General features: G+C 40.0%; 1 protein-coding gene across 1 annotated transcript in view; it reads left to right on the top strand.

The window, feature by feature from the left end:
• per2 (period circadian regulator 2) overlaps positions 1–19,740 on the top strand; it is a 55,871-nt gene that overhangs the window by 13,677 nt on the left and 22,454 nt on the right. The window contains exons 4-13 of the mRNA XM_033031089.1: positions 471–625; positions 909–1,030; positions 2,148–2,349; positions 5,795–5,846; positions 12,905–13,047; positions 13,774–13,852; positions 17,383–17,489; positions 17,699–17,852; positions 18,357–18,465; positions 18,569–18,700. Coding sequence (XP_032886980.1) covers positions 471–625; positions 909–1,030; positions 2,148–2,349; positions 5,795–5,846; positions 12,905–13,047; positions 13,774–13,852; positions 17,383–17,489; positions 17,699–17,852; positions 18,357–18,465; positions 18,569–18,700 — 1,255 coding nt within the window. The remainder of the gene's footprint in view (positions 1–470; positions 626–908; positions 1,031–2,147; positions 2,350–5,794; positions 5,847–12,904; positions 13,048–13,773; positions 13,853–17,382; positions 17,490–17,698; positions 17,853–18,356; positions 18,466–18,568; positions 18,701–19,740) is intronic.

Here is a 19,740-nt window from a genome sequence, read left to right as displayed (position 1 = left end):
TAGTTGAGGCCAGTTCATTGGCTATATTTAAGAGGGAGTTAGATGTGGCCCTTGTGGCTAAAAGGATCAGGGGGTATGGAGAGAAGGCAGGGATGGGATACTGAGTTGGATGATCAGCCATGATCACATTGAATGGCGGTGCAGGCTCGAAGGGCCGAATGGCCTACTGCACCTACTGTCTATGTTTCTATTTAGGGAGCTGGTGTTTTTTTCCTCTGTGTAATTGAGTGCTGCTAATCAATAATAGACAATTCTATAAACTTTTGCATTTTCTCCTCAAAGTTGAGTTTGCTGAACTAAATAAGGCCAACTCAAAAGAAACCTGTGAAAAGCCATCTCTTTGGTTTCAGTTTGCTCACATTAATCCGTACGATATACAAGTTTGTAGCTTGTGATAATGATGAACATCTGTCTTTGAAACTATTTTGAAAATGAAATTAGAGCTGTACGTTTATGTTTTTATGTTGCAGTAGCAACCAATCTGCTGAAGCAAAGACACAGAAAGAGTTGCTGAAAGCATTTACAGGCTTAAAAAAGCACTTGCCTTCTGAAAAGATGGCCAAAGGAAAATCTAGGACCCTTTCTACACTGAAGTATGCATTGCAGTGCATAAAACAAGTGCAAGGTAGGCTTCTAATACTTCTAAAGAGAATCATATTTGAAGTGGTGGGCATGAGAAAGACATTGTTATGTACATCCAATCCAGCTAGAAAAACACATTCATACGAATATTTGAAATAAGAAAACCTACTTGCCTCTGACAGAAATTAGGTCATTTGGTTAAGAGGGAGAGAGTTCTTGTTTTGTGAACTTTTTGAGATTTTAATTGAGCTTTATCTTAAAAATAATTGCATAATATTGGCCATATTTAAATATTTGATAACAATGTCTGTCAATTAATTCTGCAGCCAATGAAGAGTACTACAAGTTCCTCATGAATGATGACACTGAATCAAATAGCTTGAGCATCAACTCCTTCTCCATTGATGAAGTAGAAAATATTATTTCTGAATACACCTCAAAGAATGCTGTAAGTTGTTTTTTAAAAATATCTGTACATAAACTGTGTAAAAGCTTTGAGCATGAATTGTTTCATATACACAGAGTCAAATGCAAATCCTGTCAATGGTTAACAATTCAGAGAGCCAAGCAAGTTTGAGGTTGTTCAAGATAAGTTGCCTCTTTGAAGGAGAAGAAACCAAGTTAGTTGGTTAAAGCTGCAAGTCAACAAGATTGAAAGAGAAAGATTTGCTATTATGTAGCTGTTTTCATATTCTTTTCATGACCTGTGACAATTATTATTCATTTTAAACAGTCATTGTTAATTTTGGAAACGCACCAAAACAAATTTCCATAAGTGGCAGTTCTGAGGATATTTTAGTAATAGTAACTGAGGGATAAATCCTGATCAGGATACTGACTATCTCCTTGTTCTTCACCCAAACAATGCCTTGTGATCTTTTGTGTTCGCCTGAGAGCAAACAATGCCTTGGTTTAATTTCCCACTTCAAAATGATACTTCCAAGAGGCTGTGTGCTTCCTTGTTGCTCCATTGAATTACATGCTTAGGACGTGCTCATAGTCCTGGAATGGGCAAAAAATCATCTTATTTGAAGAGGGTTCTCTCAAATGATGGATTACTGAGATTAAAGTTCATAATTTGAATTCTGTATCGGTAGCGAGCTGAAATGCCCATGAGAGATGCAAGCAGGCAGAGTGCCAAAATCCATTTAGTGTTGCATTGCAGATCAGTACAAGTTATGAGGAAAATTTGTTCCTCTAATTTTAAAATATATTGGAACTACACACAAAATGCTGGAGTAACTCAGCGGGTCAGGCAGCATCTCTGGGGAAAAGGAACAGGTGACGTTTCAGGTTGAGACCTTTCTTGACCCGAAACTCCACCTGTTCCTTTTCTCCAGAGATGCTGCCTGACCCGCTGAATTACTCCAGCATTTTGTGTCTATCTTTGGTGTAAACCAGCATCTGCAGTTCCTTTCTACACCATATATTGGAACTAACAGCATAGGATACACACTACTATGCCAATGACTTCAGTTTGTTTATAACTCAACCTTCATTTCTATATAATCAATACAGAATTCATAAATATTTAATTTTAAAAATAATAATTTTCTGTTTTTCAGGATGTCTTTGCTGTTACTGTTTCCCTAATCACGGGCCAGATTGTATACATCTCTGACCAAGCCGCCTATATTCTGAACTGCAATAATGAAGTCTTCAAAAGCAAGAAGTTCACAGAACTCCTTGCTCCACAAGATATTGGGATTTTCTACAGCTCCACAAAGCCTTCTCAACTTCCTTTGTGGAACTTGTGCCAAGCAGCTGGTGAGTGTGCATCATGATATCAGCAGATCCTATTACACCCTTTGGGTGAGAGACTGTTATATAATGGTCTCCATTGAAAAGTGCTCTCGTAGCAGCTATTTTGCTCATAGATTGGAGAAGTATAGCTGTCTAGTTACATAACTTTTCTAATCAATTTTCCAAATGACCCTAAATGGAAACAGTAAAATATAGATCATTTATTACTTTTTCCATGGATGAATCGTATTATCAATTGTGTCTTTGTTCTACATTCTGCCATGACTATTGGTGTATTAATTTCTCTCTGAGCTGTCTCTAATTAATTAAATTAATTGAGCAAAGCTGTCAGTTAATTATCCATTATTACAATTCTGCCCCATTAGAAAAAACAGACTTTTTCTTTCTTTCTTTCTTATTCAGTTTCCCCGCTCCCACCGTCCCCCATAAGCAGATTGTTTTTTTAAACTTGGGCTACTGTGACCTATTCAAATAAAGCATTAATACATTTTATGGTATGAGTGTGTGTGTGTGTGATCAGTAAATTATTTTCCGCATCTTTAAGTTTATTTTTAGAATCAGAACTTGTACTGATCTACATTGCAACACTAAATGGATTTCAGCACTATGGGCATTTCAGGTCGCTACCGATACAGAATTCAATTTATGGACTTTAATCTCAGTAATCCATCATTTGAGAGAACCCTCTTCAAATAAGAAGATTTTTTGCCCATTCCAGGACTTAATGAGCACTTAATTATATTTAAGAGGAGGGTTAAATAGGCCATTTCTCATTGGGGGGGGGGAAAGATAAGTAGGGGGTTATATGAATTCGGTGGGGAGCTCAGATTTGTGATCAATGCTTGGAGACCTAGACATCCTTACATTGAATGATCCTTGGTATGCTCAGCATCTTAACAAAGAACAAGATGCTAATCACACTGTCTTCATACATGGCAAATTAGAAAAGGAAGGCCCTCTTCCTGGGTGTCGAGAAACCATGTTGTCGAGAAACCATGCACAGGAAGTAACTAAATTGCAGAACTGACTGTTCCATTGATTTGTTTAAAGAAATGCAAGATTAATATGAGGGAGAAGCACTTATACCGCTAGAGTTAGATGAAGGGGAAAGAAGATGATTTTGGGGAGTATAACTTTATTGGGCCGACCAACGCCTGTTTCTCAAGGTGATTCTAAATATTTCTGTTGCTCTTCTAACCAGTGTTTGAATTGGAGACAGCTCGGAGAGAAATTAATACGCAAATGGTCATGGCAGAATGTAGAACAAAGACACAATTGATAACACGATTCATCCATGGGAAAAGTAATAAATGGTCTATATTTTACTGTTTCCATTTAGGGTCATTTGGAAAATTGATTAGAAAAGTTATGTAACTTTGTAAGTTCCAACCAGTGTAACTTCCAAAATGACTGTTCACTTTGTTGAGGAATTAATCCTGCTTTAACAGCACTAGAGAGCCTGCTCTGTGCAATCACTTGTCAGGGGACTACAAGATTTCTTCTAATCTCGTGTCTTGCTTTATCATTTTGAACCCTTGTCTCATAAGTCCTCTGCTGACGCAGGTACGTAGGCTGCTTTTGTCTACTTCAGCAATGACCATGTCCTAAATTTCCTAATCCCAGAATAATCCCCGGGGCAATGCAATGGCATGGCGATTAGAGTTGCTACATCATGCTCCGGCAACCTAGGGTCAACCTTGAGCTGTTTGAGTGGCGTTTACACATTCCACCTCTGATATCAAAGATATGCTGATGATAGGTTAATGGCCAGCTGTAGATTGCCCTTCTTGGGGAAAAAACCTGGGGGCCAGGGAGTTGATGGAAGGAATAAAGTGGGATTCATGTAAATGTGTGTTTAATAGTCAAGGCAGACTCAGTGGCTGAAGGACCGGTTTCCGTGCTGAATGACTCTGATCAATTTCGGCATGATGGTTGCTTGCCCAAAATTGTGTACTTTTCATAACAAAGCAGTTGCCAGCATGACAATTCCAACACTATTGATCTCGCATTATGCAATTAAATCATGCTAGCATAATTTGATGACACCAGTTTAATCATTTTCATGCTTGTAAGTCGATCTACCTGTTGATTTTGTTGCCCCAGTCTCTCATTAGACAATAGGTGCAGGAGTAGGCCATTTGGCCCTTCGAGCCAGCACCGCCATTCAATGTGATCATGGCTGAACATCCCCAATCAGTACCCTGTTCCTGCCTTCTCCCCATATCCCCTGACTCCGCTATCTTTAAGAGCCCTATCTAGCTCTCTTGAAATTATCCAGAGAACCAGCCTCCACCGCCCTCTGAGGCAGAGAATTCCACAGACTCACAACTCTCTGTGTGAAAAAGTGTTTCCTCATTTCCGTTCTAAATGGCTTACCCTTTATTCTTAAACTGTGGCCCCTGTTTCTGGACTCCCCCAACATCAGGAACATGTTTCCTGCCTCTAGCGTGTCCAAGCCCTTAATGATCTTATATGTTTCAATAAGTTCCCCTCTCATCCTAAACTCCAGAGTGTATAAGCCCAGCCGCTCCATTCTCTCAGCATATGACAGTCCCGCCATCCTGGGAATTAACCTAGTAAACTTAGGCTGCACTCCCTCAATAGCAAGAATGTCCTTCCTCAAATGAGGGGACCAAAACTGCACACAATACTCCAGGTGTGGTCTCACTGGAGCCCTGTACATCATCTCTGCGAGCTTGCTGACGATTTTATTTCAATGGTCAAGGTTTTCTCAAGATTGCTCTTCTTAATTAGGACACGTGCACTGATTAATGTAGCGTGCTGATTCTGCATTAGAGTGAGTCTGAGGGCTGTGAGCTTTATTTATCCCACAGGAAGAGCCAAGTAGATCCAACATAGTTCATTCTTGGTGGTGAAACCCACCCCAGTAAGACTGCTTTCCCTTTCTTCCTTATCCTCCCAGAAGAAGATGTGCATCACACCTTGTTTGAGCTGACCATCGCCTCCCTATCGTGTCACTCAGAATGGCGCTGTCAATGTGAGAATGTCAAAGGCAACTGAAGATCCTTGGACCCAAAGTTCACGTTGAGGATGAAATGGTCTGAATATGCTTTCTTTTAGCTCCATTTGCAGAGGGAATTTTGGAGTTGAGGCCTCAGCAGTCGAAGATGTGGTTTCTTGCCTCCCTCCTTCTCACTCGCCTCCAGTCCTTCTGTTTTTCTTCTCATTTAGAGATTATTAACCATGTGTTACTTCTAAACTTGGCAGAACCTTGTTTAGTCATGAAGAATATACCAGAAAGATTATCACACCATTTGATAAAACTGTTACCAAATATGTAATCATATTTGATCTTTTTGCACACTTTAGTCTTCACAAAAAAACTCAATTAATAATGTGGTGTTTAACTGTATGAGCAGATATAATTAGATTTCTTCTATCTCCATTAAGTGCAATTCCTTAACGTGTTACTGTTGCTGTCTTTTAGGTTCATCCCCTTTCGATTGTATGCAGGTGAAGTCCTTCTTCTGTCGGATTAGGTGAGTACTGGAAAGGTTGGAGAGGAATGAACCAACAAGTGAAAGGGTTGTGTGGGGAAGATCGTGGTACTGGGTCCCGTACACAAGAGTATTGAACTGATCTGTATGATCACCCATCATCACCCATATAACCTGTGAGGAATTTGCTAGTGCTTGGGAGCTCTGAATTGGACTAAAAATGTCCAAAACATTATGATAATGACTGGCTCTGTAGACTTCAGAGAAAATCCCAAACCACTAAGTTGTCCAAAAAAATGGATAGAAATTTGGACCCAGAAGTTCAATTGCATAATTCTGTATGAAATCAATTTGTCCTGGAGTGAAATGCACAATTAACATTGAGTTTCCCCAGGTGTTTGCCCAGGCAACCCTGGAAGTAATTTCCCCGTTGTGTCCTTGATGTAATTCCCAATGCACTGATCCTTTGGAAGCAGTTCAAGTGAATGTGGACCACATTGTCCTGTGTGGGGCCACTCCTGAGCAGGCCTAGGGCTTCGCAATGCCATGCTGGATTGGGATCCCTGTTGGATCAGTACCTGTCTTTCTGTTTGTGCCCAAACAACACCTTCTCCCATCGCTACTGCCACCCTAGGCCCAAACCACAATTTTGCAAGGCTCCTTTTCCTTCTAATCCTTTGGAGCCCACCACTTTCCTTTAATAATAATAATAATAATAATAATATATCTTTTATTGTCATTGCACGTCAGTGCAACGAGATTTAGTGTGCAGCTCCACTGATGTACAAGAAAGGTAAATAAATACAATACATAAATAAACAAGCTGAATTGATTGACGTGACCATCTGAGGGAGACTGTCCAAAGGGGGTGGGTGGGGGGGGCACTCATTAGGGCCGGTTCAGAGCCGCTATAGCTCTTGGGATGAAACTGTTCCTGAGTCTGGAGGTTCGGGCGTAGAAGGCCTTGTAACGTCTGCCGGAGGGAAGTAGTTGAAACAGACCGTGGCAGGGGTGTGATGAGTCCTTATGGATGCTGAGGGCCTTCCTGAGGCACCGCGTGTGGTAGATGCCCTCCAAGGCTGGTAGCTCTGTCCCGATGATCCTCTGCGCTCTGTTGACGACGCGCTGAAGAGCTCTCCTCTCCGCCTCCGTGCAGCTGAGATACCACACAGAGATGCCATACGTTAGTATGCTCTCTGTGGTGCAGCGGTAGAACGTTGTCAGCAGCTGTTGGGGCAGACCAGTCTTTTTTAATGTCCTCAGGAAGAACAGTCGTTGCTGTGCCTTCTTGACCAGCGCGGCGGTGTTTGTGGACCATGCGAGGTCTTCTGAAATGTGAGTGCCCAGAAACTTAAAGCTGGACACTCTCTCCACACTTTCCCCATAAATGGAGATTGGGGCGTATTCTCCAGAATGGGACCTCCTGAAGTCAATAATCAGCTCCTTGGTCTTGGAGGTGTTTAGTGCCAAGTTGTTATTGGCGCACCAGTCCGCCAGGTTCTGCACCTCCGCTCTGTATTTTGTTTCATCACCGTTGGTGATCAGCCCAATCACTGTTGTGTCGTCTGCAAACTTCACGATGGTGTTGGTGTCGAATGCAGGGACACAGTCGTGAGTGAAGAGGGAGTAGAGCATAGGGCTTAGTACACAACCCTGTGGTGTGCCGGTGCTCAGGGTGATGGTGGAGGACAGGTGCGGGCCCAGTCTCACTGCCTGCGGTCGCTCCGTGAGAAAGTTCAGGATCCAAGCGCATATCGGTGAGCTGAGGCCTAGCTGGTGGAGTTTGGTGGTGAGCTTGGTGGGGATGACCGTATTGAATGCAGAGCTATAGTCAATGAAGAGCATCCTCACATACGTGCCCTGTCTGTCCAGGTGAGTCAGGACAGTGTGAAGGGCCAGAGAGATGGCATCCTCTGTCGATCTATTTGCCCTGTATGCAAATTGATGGGAGTCCAGTGAGGCAGGGATGCTGGATTTAATATGGGAGAGGACCAGCCTTTCGAAGCACTTCATGGGGATTGGAGTCGGGGCAACCGGCCGGTAGTCGTTGAGGTTGGTGATTTTGGACTTTTTCGGCACCGGCACTATGGTGGCTGTTTTCAGGCACTTGGGGACCGTTGCCAGAGATAGAGAGAGATTGAAGATTCTCGTGAATACCTTCGCCAGCTGTCCAGCACAGTCCTTTAATACTCTTCCCTGTACACCATCCGGGCCTGCAGCCTTGCGTGGATTGATCCTACGCAGAGCGCACTGTACCTCCTGAGTGCTCAGTGTTAAGGCCTGTCCCTCCGCTATGGCCGGGGTTATTCCACCCCTGGTGGTGTTGCCAGTATCGAACCGGGCAAAGAAGGTGTTTAGTTCGTTGGCCAGTGTGATATCACCGTGGTGGCAGGCGGGGCTGCTCTTGTAGTCAGTGATGTCCCTGACACCCTGCCACATGCTTCTGGTGTCCACGGTATTGAAGTGGTCTTCTACCCTTTGCCTGTGGATGACTTTGGCCTTTTTTATGCCTCTGTTCAGGTTCGCCCTGGCCGCACTGTAAGCAGAAGTGTCCCTGGATTTAAAGGCATTGTTGCGTGCCCTTAGTAGATCCTGAACCTCCTTGTTCATCCAGGGTTTCCGGTTTGGGAACATCTTTATTTGCTTGTCCACTGTGACAGTCTCCACACAGCAGTTGATGTAGGAGAGCACAGTGGATGTGTACTCCTCCAAGTCTACCTCTGTACCACTGGTAGCCTGTTGTGCAAACAGGTCCCAGTCGGTGCGATCAAAGCAGTCCTGGAGTTGTAGGGTGGCGTCCTCGGGCCATATTTTGACCGTCCTTATTGCAGGTTTGGTCTTGCGGATGAGGGGTCTGTATGCAGGCAGTAGAAACAGTGAGAGGTGATCGGATTGTCCCAGGGATGGGCGGGGGAGAGCTCTGTATGCGTCCTTGATGTTGGTGTACACTTTATCCAACGTGTTTGAGCCCCTGGTAGGGCACTGCACATGCTGGTGGAATTTGCGGAGTGTAGCACGTAGGTCGACCTGGTTAAAGTCCCCTGCAACAATGAAGGCACCGTCGGGGTGAGCATCCTGCTGCTTACTGATGGCCGAGTGCAGCTGTGCTAGTGCTAGGTTAGCATTAGCCTGTGGTGGGATGTATATGGCCATGATGATAACCACAGTAAACTCCCGAGGCAGGTAAAACGGCCTACATTTAAGCAGTAGGTATTCCAGGTCTGGGGAACAGTAGCTCTCTATTGCAGTGTGGTTGGTGCACCAATCATTGTTGATGTAGATGCAGAGCCCACCACCCTTGCTCTTCCCGGAGTCCTTTGTTCTATCAGCACGATGCAGTGACCGGTTGGTCAGGTCCACAGCCCCATCGGGAACCAGCGTGCTGAGCCAGGTCTCTGTGAAGATCAGCACACAGCAGTCTTCCAGGGATCGCTGGGTGTTGATCCAGAGCCTTACCTCATCCATCTTGTTGGTGAGTGACCGGACATTCGCCAGAAAGACGCTTGGGAGCGATGGTCTTTGTGGAGCCCTCCGTAGCCTGTCCTGCATCCCCGCTCGCCTTCCACGTTTCTGCTTCCTTTCCCGGCGCTTGCTCCGTCTCCTCCCCTCCGGAGTGGTGATCCAAGGGGCTTTCCTGCCCAGCTCCGACGGGACGGTAAGGGTACTGTAGTACTCATACGCCAGTTTCTCGCAGCCACGTCCGATGCTGAGTAGTTCCGAGCGGCTCCATGTGCGACCAGTCGGGATTGCGATGCGGGTCTTGGATTCCCTCGTCCTGTAGGTGAGTTTCTTCTTATGGTTCCTGGGGTTTCCGGGGTTACCAGGGTTCCTATGGGTTCTAGGGGTTCTGGGGATTTTAATTACCTTGTTTTTCCAGCAGCGTTCGGTACCGGGCTGCTCCGAGTAAACTCGGGCTTGGGAGCGCAAAGCCGCTGCGTCTGGACGCGCCGCCATCTTCAGTCCTGTTAAGATCCTTAAGAGCACTTCAGCGCTGAGTTCACATTCCTCACCTGCCATCCTTGGACCTGGTCATTCTCCCCTGTCACCACAGGATCAATCAGGAGCCAGCAAACCCCCCTATTCTAACACCTTGAACCCAAATTTCAAATCTGCTTCCAGACTGCTTGTCTGTTGCCTAAGACTCTGTGCTTTTCAGTGTACCTGAACCTCACCATACTTGTTCATATGACAATAAACTCGATTCGACGACATGAAATGGGTTAATAGCATGCAGAAAGTGCGAGGACATGATTTAAGTTATATAACAAGCCTGAGGGGAAAGGGTTGGGTGGACCAAATGCCCTCCATAATGTTTGGGACAAAGACCCGTCATTTATTTATTTGCCTCTGTACTCCACAATTTAAGATTTGTAATAGAAAACATCACATGTGGTTAAAGTGCACATTGTCAGATTTTAATTAAGGCCATTTTTATACATTTTGGTTTCACCATGTAGAAATTACACCAGTGTTTATACATAGTCCCCACATTTCAGGGCACCATAATGTTTGGGACACAGCAATGTCATGTAAATGAAAGTAGTCATGTTTAGTATTTTGTTGCATATCCTATGCATGCAATGACTGCTTGAAGTCTGCGATACATGGACATCACCAGTTGCTGGGTGTCTTCTCTGGTGATGCTCTGCCAGGCCTGTATGCAGCCATCTTTAGCTTATGCTTGTTTTGGGGGCTAGTCCCCTTCAGTTTTCTCTTCAGCATATAAAAGGCATGTTCAATTGGGTTCAGATCAGGTGATTGACTTGGCCACTCAAGAATTTACCATTTTTTAGCTTTGAAAATTTCCTTTGTTGCTTTAGCAGTATGTTTGGGATCATTGTCTTGCTGTAGAATGAACCGCCAGCCAATGAGTTTTGAAGCATTTGTTCGAACTTGAGCAGATAAGATGTGTCTATACACATCAGGATTCATTATGCTACTACCTCAGCAGTTGTATCATCAATGAAGATAAGTGAGCCAGTACCTTCAGCAGCCATACATGCCCAGGCCATAACACCCCCACCACCGTGTTTCACAGATGAGGTGGTATGCTTTGTATCTTGGGCAGTTCCTTCTCCCCTCCATACTTTGCTCTTGCCATCTCTCTGATAAGTTCATCTTCATCTCATCTGTCCACAAGACCATTTTCCAGAACTGTGGTTGCTCTTTTAAGTACTTCTTCGCAAACTGTTACCTGGCCATCCTATTTTTGTGGCTAACCAGTGGTTTGCATCTTGCAGTGCAGCCTCTGTATTTCTGTTCATGAAGCCTTCATTGGACAGTGGTCATTGACAAATCCACACCTGATCTGTCGGACAGGTGCTTGGGGATTTTTCTTTATTATAGAGAATTCTTCTGCCATCAGCTGTGGAGGTTTTCCTTGGCCTGCCAGTTGTTTTACGATTAATAAGCTCACAAGTGCTCTCTTTCTTCTTAAAGATGTTCCAGACAGTTGATTTTAGTAAGCCTGTTTGACTGATGTCTCTCACAGTTTTATTTGTGTTTTTCAATCTCATAATGGCTTCTTTGACTTTCATTGGCACAACTTTGGTCCTCGTGTTGATAAACAGCAATAAAAGTTTCCAAAGGTGATGGAAAGGCTGGAGGAAAGACTGGGTGCTGAGAGCTCTCTTATACCTGCATTAAGGAGGCAATTAAACACACCTGAGCAATTACAAAGACCTGTGAAGCCATGTGTCCCAAATATTATGGTGCCCTGAAATGGGGGGACTATGTATGAACACAGCTGTAAATTATACATGGTGAAACCAAAATGTATAAAAATGGCCTTTAATAAAATCTGACAATGTGCACTTTAACCACATGTGATTTTTTTTTAAATTACAAATCTCATTGTGGAGTACAGAGGCAAATAAATGATGGGTCTTTGTCCCGAACATTATGGAGGGCACTGTAGCTGCAGTAGTTATATAACAAATGTGTGTGGTGTGTGTGTGTATGTATGTGGTGTGTATGTGCCTTGTCCGTGCATGTACCCATTGTTATATTGTAACTCCAAATTTGGTTATATAAAATTCAATTAATGTGTGTTCTAAAAAGTTAACACTTTAAGAAAGATTAACATTTCCAGGGGGCTTTTCACAAATTCAGGACGGCCCATAGTCCTTCGAGGGCTGTGAAATGTTTCTGAATTTTAGGTGCACCTTTGATGCAGAAAATATGGTACAAATGTGTTAATTGCCGACTTCTTCAAAGTGCCGACAACTTTCTGTCCAAAGAAATTAAGGGTGGCACAGTGGTTCAGTCAGTTGAGCTGCTGCCTCACAGCGCTAGAGAAACAGGTTTGATCCCGACCGTGGATACTGTTGTGTGGAGTTTGCACGTTCTCCCTGTGACCACAGGGGTTTCATGTGGATGCTTTAGATTTTCCCCCATAGCCCCAAAACATGCGGGTTCATAGGTTAAATGGCCACTGTAAATTGTCCCTAGTGTATGTAGGGAGGGAATGACAAAGTAGGGTAATGGAGAACTAGTGTGAATGAATGAACACTGGTCAGTATAGAGAGTCTAATTAGAGAAGGAGCATGGAGTAGATTCAGAGATCAGCCGTCATAGGACTAGACTCAAGAAGGGGTGTTGAAAATTGGAGGTTCAGTAGCTGGTAGCGGAGGGAAATCTGGGTGGAGATTTGGGGATCGGATTGCCAAGGGAGCAGAGAGTTGGTGCCTGAGCCAATCTTCAATATGTGATATTGATGGGTTGGGTGCGGGAGAGGATTAGATTGTACTGTGAGGTTTGTGGGTCTGTAGGCCAATGGTAACATTTGCAATCACCTTAATGGGGTTTCAGTCAGGTAAAAACGTGATGGTCACCGAAACCGACACGACAATGTGGGCTCATTTCCTTCACAATCCCAAAAAGGAACATTGCTTGTGAATTGTCACCCCTTGGGTTCATCTGATGCACAACTCATAACACACCAGAATGAACATGGTGGAATAACCAGAGTGATGTGAAACTTTGTTGCCATAATTTCATGCTGTGCGAGTGACCTTTCAGTTGTGCACTGCTGGAGCAAGTAACTATTTTCACTATTTTTGGTCTAACTCTGGGCTTTACTGTCACCATCCATTTCACAGTGGAAACCAACAGCGAGATCGGAGCACCCATTACTATCCATTTCATGTGACGCCTTATCTTACAAAGGTTCGGGCATCTGATGAAGACAATGACCAACTATGCTGCCTGATGCTTGCTGAAAGGGTGCATTCGGGATATGAAGGTGAGATTATGTTCAACAAAATTATCTTTCGCAAGGAAACACTCATTGTGTTCTAACCTCGCCCCAAATCTGCAAAATCATATTTGTTATTAGATGATGTAACATCCTTCAACTAAATTCAACCATTTTCTTCTGGCTATGTGGAAAACTGGAAGAACGAGTCAGATAATGAGTGATTAGAACTTTTTTTAATTTACAGGCAGCCTGGACAGCCCCCTAATGTCAGGCTGACAGCATATACTCTTCTGAGTGCAATATTTGTTAGAAGCTAACGTACACAAAGTGCTGGAGCAACTCGGCAGGTCAGGCAACATCTCTGGAGAACATGGAAAGGTGACGTCCTGGGTTGAGACCCTTCGTCCCGAAAAGTCAACTATCCAGAGATGCTGCCTGACCTGCCGAGTTGCTCCAGCACTTTGTGTCCATTTGTGTAATAACCAGCATTTGCAGTTCTTGTGCATTTATTTATATGTAAAACCAAATTGATAGTTATTAATATATTGAAATTCTAAGAAGCTGTATGACCTGGTTCAAAGTATAACACACCGTTTGTAGTTGACTACGTTGAGTGTGAGAATTGGCAGACTGAGCCTTATGCTTTGAAGTTTTTAAATCAATAGATGCCATTGGAAAGATCCAAGGCTTATTTAACCGATTAAAAGGGAACATTTTATTTGACAGCGCATTTTTTAAATGGTTTCATTTTGTTTTATGTTGTTTTACCAGCACCAAAGATTCCCCATGATAAGAGGGTTTTTACCACCACGCACTCACCTAGCTGTGTGTTCCAGGATGTTGAAGAGAGGTATGTGGAGAACTAAGTGTTTTCGCAGCAATGGCGGAAAGATTTTTTAATCTAAATTGTATTAAACCTTGTATAAAATTAAATTCCAAATAAAATTACCATTCTCGAAACATGAACAAAATTGTTTTAAAAGCTAGGTCATATCAAAGTTTTCAAAATAAAAAGAATAAGACAGAACAATTGTTGTTAGAACAAGAAATCAGACAGTTAGAGATGGATAATGCCAAAGATTCCACGACAGATAAACACAATAAGATAATATTACTGAAATTTAAACTTAATCGAATTTTATCGGCAAGGGTAATAAGACTATTCCAAATGACAAAACAGGAACATTTTGAGTTTGGTGACAAACCACATAAGCTTTTAGCTCGCCAATTGAAAAAACAAGAAAAGGAAAATACTATAACCAAAATTAAATCAGAGAAAGGTGAATTACTAATACTACCTAAAGATATTAATAATAGATTTGCCCAATTTTATCAAAACTTATATACATCTAAAATTAAAAGAGAAGATAGTAAAATAAAAAAATTTCTAGATAATTGTAATCTTCCAATACTGGACCTTTTGGAACAAGAGGAATTAGGAGCTCAAATTACAATCGAAGAAATAGGTGAAACAATAAAATCGCTGAAAAATGGTAAGACACCGGGACCAGATGGTTTTAATAATGAATTTTATAAAAAATTTCAGGAGATAACAACCCCTTATTTATTTAATTTATACTCCCATGCTTTTAAAGAAAACAAACTACCTGAAACACTAACAGAATCAACTATTACACTTATACCAAAAAAAGATAAAGATTTAGAAGATCCGGGCTCGTACAGAGCTATATCACTTTTAAATACAGATCAGAAAATTTTAGCAAAGATTTTATCAAGAAGATTAAGCAAATATATTAGTAAATTGATAAACCCTGATCAAACGGGGTTTATACCTAAAAGATACTCATTTAATAATCTGAGACGTCTGTTTAATATAATGTACTCGCATAAAGTAGAGGAAGAAGATATATCAATTATTTCTTTGGATGCAGAGAAAGCATTTGATCAGGTAGAGTGGCAATACTTATATAAAGTACTACAAAAATTTAATATGGGAGAGAATTTTATAAGATGGGTAAAATTATTATATGATAAACCGATGGCAAGAATTTTAACTAATAACATGTTATCTCAAAATTTCAACTATCAAGGGGTAATAGGCAGGGATGTGCACTATCACCCCTGCTATTTGCCCTTATGATAGAACCCCTGGCTGAAAGTATAAGAATTCATCCGAATATTCAGGGCTATAATACCAGAGACTCAAAGAATAAAATCTCATTATATGCAGACGATATACTTTTATATATTACAGTCACAAACGAGCATACCAAATTTATTAAACTTAATAGAGGAATTTGGGTCTTTTTCTGGATATAGAATAAACTGGAATAAAAGTGAAATCATGACATTAAAACCTCAAGAACCTACACACTTACTGAAGTTCCCCTTTAAAATCGCAACAGAAAAATTTAAATATTTGGGTATTCAGATTACTAGAAAATATAAAGCATTATTCAATGCTAATTTCATGCCTTTATTAAATAAACTTAATACGTTGATTAAATTTTGGAAAACACTTCCCTTATCATTATTAGGTAGAATAAATGCAATAAAAATGATCTTCCTACCACAATTACTATACCTATTTCAATCTATACCGGTATATATACCAAAATACTTTTTAAAAAATTAGACTCTAATATTACTAATTATATTTGGGACTATAGATCACATAGAATCACAAAAAAACACTTATGTAAACCAAAAGAGGTCGGGGGACTTTCACTTCCGAATTTTATGTATTATTACTGGGCAGTGCATATTAAGAATATGATTTATTGGTTGGATAGTTCTACCCAACAGACAGAATGGATAAAAATGGAGAAGGAGGATTGCCATCCTAGTAATATAGGAACGATCCTCTTCTCCCCAAAAAAACTGAATAACACAATATATAAGAAGAACCCAATTATATATGGTACAATAAGAATTTGGAAACAAATAAAATTATCTTTAAAATTAAGAAATCTATCACTGTTAATGCCAATAGCGAATAACCCTTTATTTAAACCATCTCTTATTGATAAGACATATAACCAATGGGAAAGTCTCGGAATTAGAAGGATCGGGGATATGTATGAAATGGGAAACTTACTATCATTCCAACAATTACAATTAAAATTTAAATTGAAAAACAACCAATATTTTAAATATCTTCAGATTTGCGATTTCGTGAAAAAATATATACAAGGATATCAAAAGTAACTCCTGACTTATTGGAAGAGGCAATGAATATTGAAGCTGACTCACAAAATTAATATCATATTTATATAATAGTATTCTAAATATAGACCTACCATCGACAGAGGTACTTAGAGAAGAGTGGGAACGGGAACTAATGATAAAAATTACGAAGGTAAATGGAAAAATACCTGATATATATTCACAATGTTCAATTAATGTAAGACATAATTTATTCAATTTAAAATTGTACATAGATTATATTACTCAAAAACAAGATTGAACAAATTTATCCAAATATATCCACCACTTGTGATAAATGTCTAGCCCAAAAGGCAACTATAACACACTCCTTAGTCTCCTGCATAAAACTTTATAGATTTGGAATGATATTTTTGAAATATTTACAAAATTATTCAAGACAAGAATGGAACCTAATACTGAAATGATTATATTGGCGTAATGGAAGATGGGAATAATTGAACACATCTCAAAATCTATTCCTTAACTATGGTTTAATAATAGCAAAAAAATTAATTCTTAAATTTTGGAAGGGTACATCAATACCAACGCTTAAAATGTGGATTACAAGTATGTTGGACACCGCTCATCTTGAGGAAATGCGATTCCTCCTAATGGATAAATCAGACCAATTCATAACGAGTTGGTCTCCATTCGTCGTTTTTTTTGAATCATATGGTGCAACACAATTGTAAAAAATAACTGTTTCAGGACTGGACGAGGGTTGGTCAAGACTATAAATAATGATCTCCTCTTTTTTTCTTTTCTTCTCTCTATTCTCTCTCTCAACTTTCTTCATTTACTCGTTTTCTTTTTTCATACACTATTTCACATCTTTCTATCCTTTACTATCTAACTTCTTTTTCTTATTCTAATCTTTTTTTCAGTGTAACAAAAAAAAAAAAAAAGAAGTTGTACATAAAATGTATTATGAAAATATATATTAGGCACTTTGGTGCCTTTTGACTACTTACTTCTAATAAAATAAAATATTTAAAAAAAAAAAAAAAAAAAAAAAAAAAAAGCTAGGTTTTTAAATGATATATACCTAAATTCAGTTAAATGTTTCAGTTAGTAAGTTTTGGGTAATAGTTCTGTTAGTTTCTTTTATTTAACTTTATTTTTAAAACTGCCTTGTATTTGACAATGCATTTTTAATATCATATTGTAAATTGCATAGTGCAGATTATTGGATCATTCCATTTTCTTTCTCAGGGCTGTTCCTCTATTAGGCTATTTGCCTCAGGATCTCATAGGAATGCCCGTAATGATGCATCTACATCCTGATGATCAACCTCTCATGCTAAGCATTCATAAAAAAAGTGAGTTTGTAGATGCAATATTTGATTTATTATTATTATTATCTGATGTTGGTCATTTTTCCCAGCATGGATAACTCAGCGGGTCAGGTAACATCTCTAGAGGAAAAAGGATGGGTGATGTTTCAGATTGGGAACTTTCTTCAGACATAGATAACTGCTACTTGGTTTATTTTAGTTTCTTGTGACGTGTTTAATTTTTATTCTTTCAGTACTGAAAAATGCTGGGCAACCTTTTGAACATTCACCAGTCCGTTTCTGCACACAAAATGGTGAATACATCACAATTGACACCAGTTGGTCCAGTTTTGTCAATCCCTGGAGCAGAAAAGTATCCTTCATTATCGGAAGACACAAAGTCCGAAGGTAAGTGCTTTGGATTATTATCACGAAGATTGAAGAATTTAGACATTTTGCAACAAAGTAGAATTGTATCTAGCAGTTACTGATTTGATGTTGTGGTATTATTTCAGTGTCTTGTTAATATCATTTTTAACTGAGATGTGAACAGGGATTGTTTAAAGGGAAAAGATGTAGCAAGGATGTGCAGAACTAAGGGTGTAAATGTAGAAAGAAAAATGGTGTCCTACAATTATGAATTATTTTAAATACTTTTAATTAATCAGGGTGACGGCAGGGGCTGAAATTATGAAGTGATTATTTTGTGAATCCAGTCGCTCTGACTACAGTTACTGCCCCAGTATTCAAAAAACAATATTGGAACTATTATTACGAATATTTGCCTGTCAAATAATGGGCCATAGCAACATAATCATTGAAATTGTGCATATTCAAAATCACATATTTAATGATGATAGATGTAAAATGGGTACTCAGTCTTGTATCTCCCCTTCAACTTATGATATGTAGAGGTCCTTTGAATGAAGATGTGTTTGCTGTTCCGGGCTGTAGTGAATTGAAGGCATTTCATCCTGAAATCCAGACCATCACTGAGCAGATTCAACAACTCTTGCTGCAGGTAAAACTAATTCACATTGATGAGTGTTTTCAGGTTGACATGCAATTTGTGTCCAATTCAGTGCTTTAAATTCTATTAAGACTGTTATGCTTTCTTATTTTAGCCAGTATACAATAAGCGTTCCAGTGGGTATGGAAGTTTGGTCAGTAGTGGATCCCATGCACAGATCATCAGTGTTGCCTCTTCCATTGATACTAATGGCAACATCAATGAAGAGAGACAACTGCACAAACCTGTAAGTCATCTCTTCCATAAGCTAGTTCATGCAAACAAATATGTTGTTTATCATGCATAAATGCATATTATGCTCCTAGAAATGTTTGGTATCGCAGCTTAATGCGAGGCTGCATCTACGCAGACATCAGAAATGCAAGTTGAAAAAAAATTGTGCGTTTATTTTTATTGCATATAAATCTCGTTAGAGTAATTTTTATTCTGTATCCCAGATTTTATGGGTCTCTATTTTAGTTTAGTTAGGATATATGGTCCTTAAATTTGTCATTTCAATTCTCCAAACTGCAGTATCATGGGGCTTTGTATTCATTTCGTATTTGTTCTGTAGGAATTTTATTTATTTATTGACCTTTAATGATTATTAATTAATGCTTATAATCAGACAATACATGTAGGTGACGTTATCCATTGCTAAGCCTGAAATTGTTGCTCTTAAAACAAGTAGAAAGAGCCAATTAAATGAATTTAGCTTTGTAGACAAATAAATATTTGCACTTTGTAAAACTCTTAAGAATTGCAAAGATGTCTGATCGTGAGTCATAGTGGATTTGCATTTGTATAGCGCCTTTTGGTGATCTGCAGATATTCCGAATTACTTTGAAATCAATTACATTATTTTTAACGTGATGTATTGCAGGAAAAGTGTATTGTAGGAGAAGATAGCAGTTAGCTTTGGACAAAAGTGGCAGTGAGAAACATATGGAAATCTATTTTAGTGATGTTGACTGAGCCAAAAAATGTCTGGACACTTGTGCTATTCTTCGATAAATGCAAGGAATTGTTGGCCAAGATACGTCGTTTTGCCTTTCCATGAGTATTTATATTGAGATGGGCTCAATTTAAATGCCCATGGAAAGGTCTCTTTTGACTGTGAAGCTCTCCCTCACTAATGTATGGAAATGTTGTTTTAGATTGCGTTAAAGGGTGGCACTTGGTTTTGCGAACATTTGTCTTTAATGAGACTCCAATGATACCACTGAAACAAGTTTGCTAGCTCTCATATAGAAAATGGAGCACTGGAGTTACTCATATTTTCATCTA

Source organism: Amblyraja radiata, chromosome 13 (assembly GCF_010909765.2).
Source record: "Amblyraja radiata isolate CabotCenter1 chromosome 13, sAmbRad1.1.pri, whole genome shotgun sequence".
NCBI lineage: Eukaryota > Metazoa > Chordata > Chondrichthyes > Rajiformes > Rajidae > Amblyraja > Amblyraja radiata.
The sequence above is the reverse complement of the archived record's forward strand: the minus strand, read 5'-3'. Positions and strand labels throughout refer to the sequence as shown.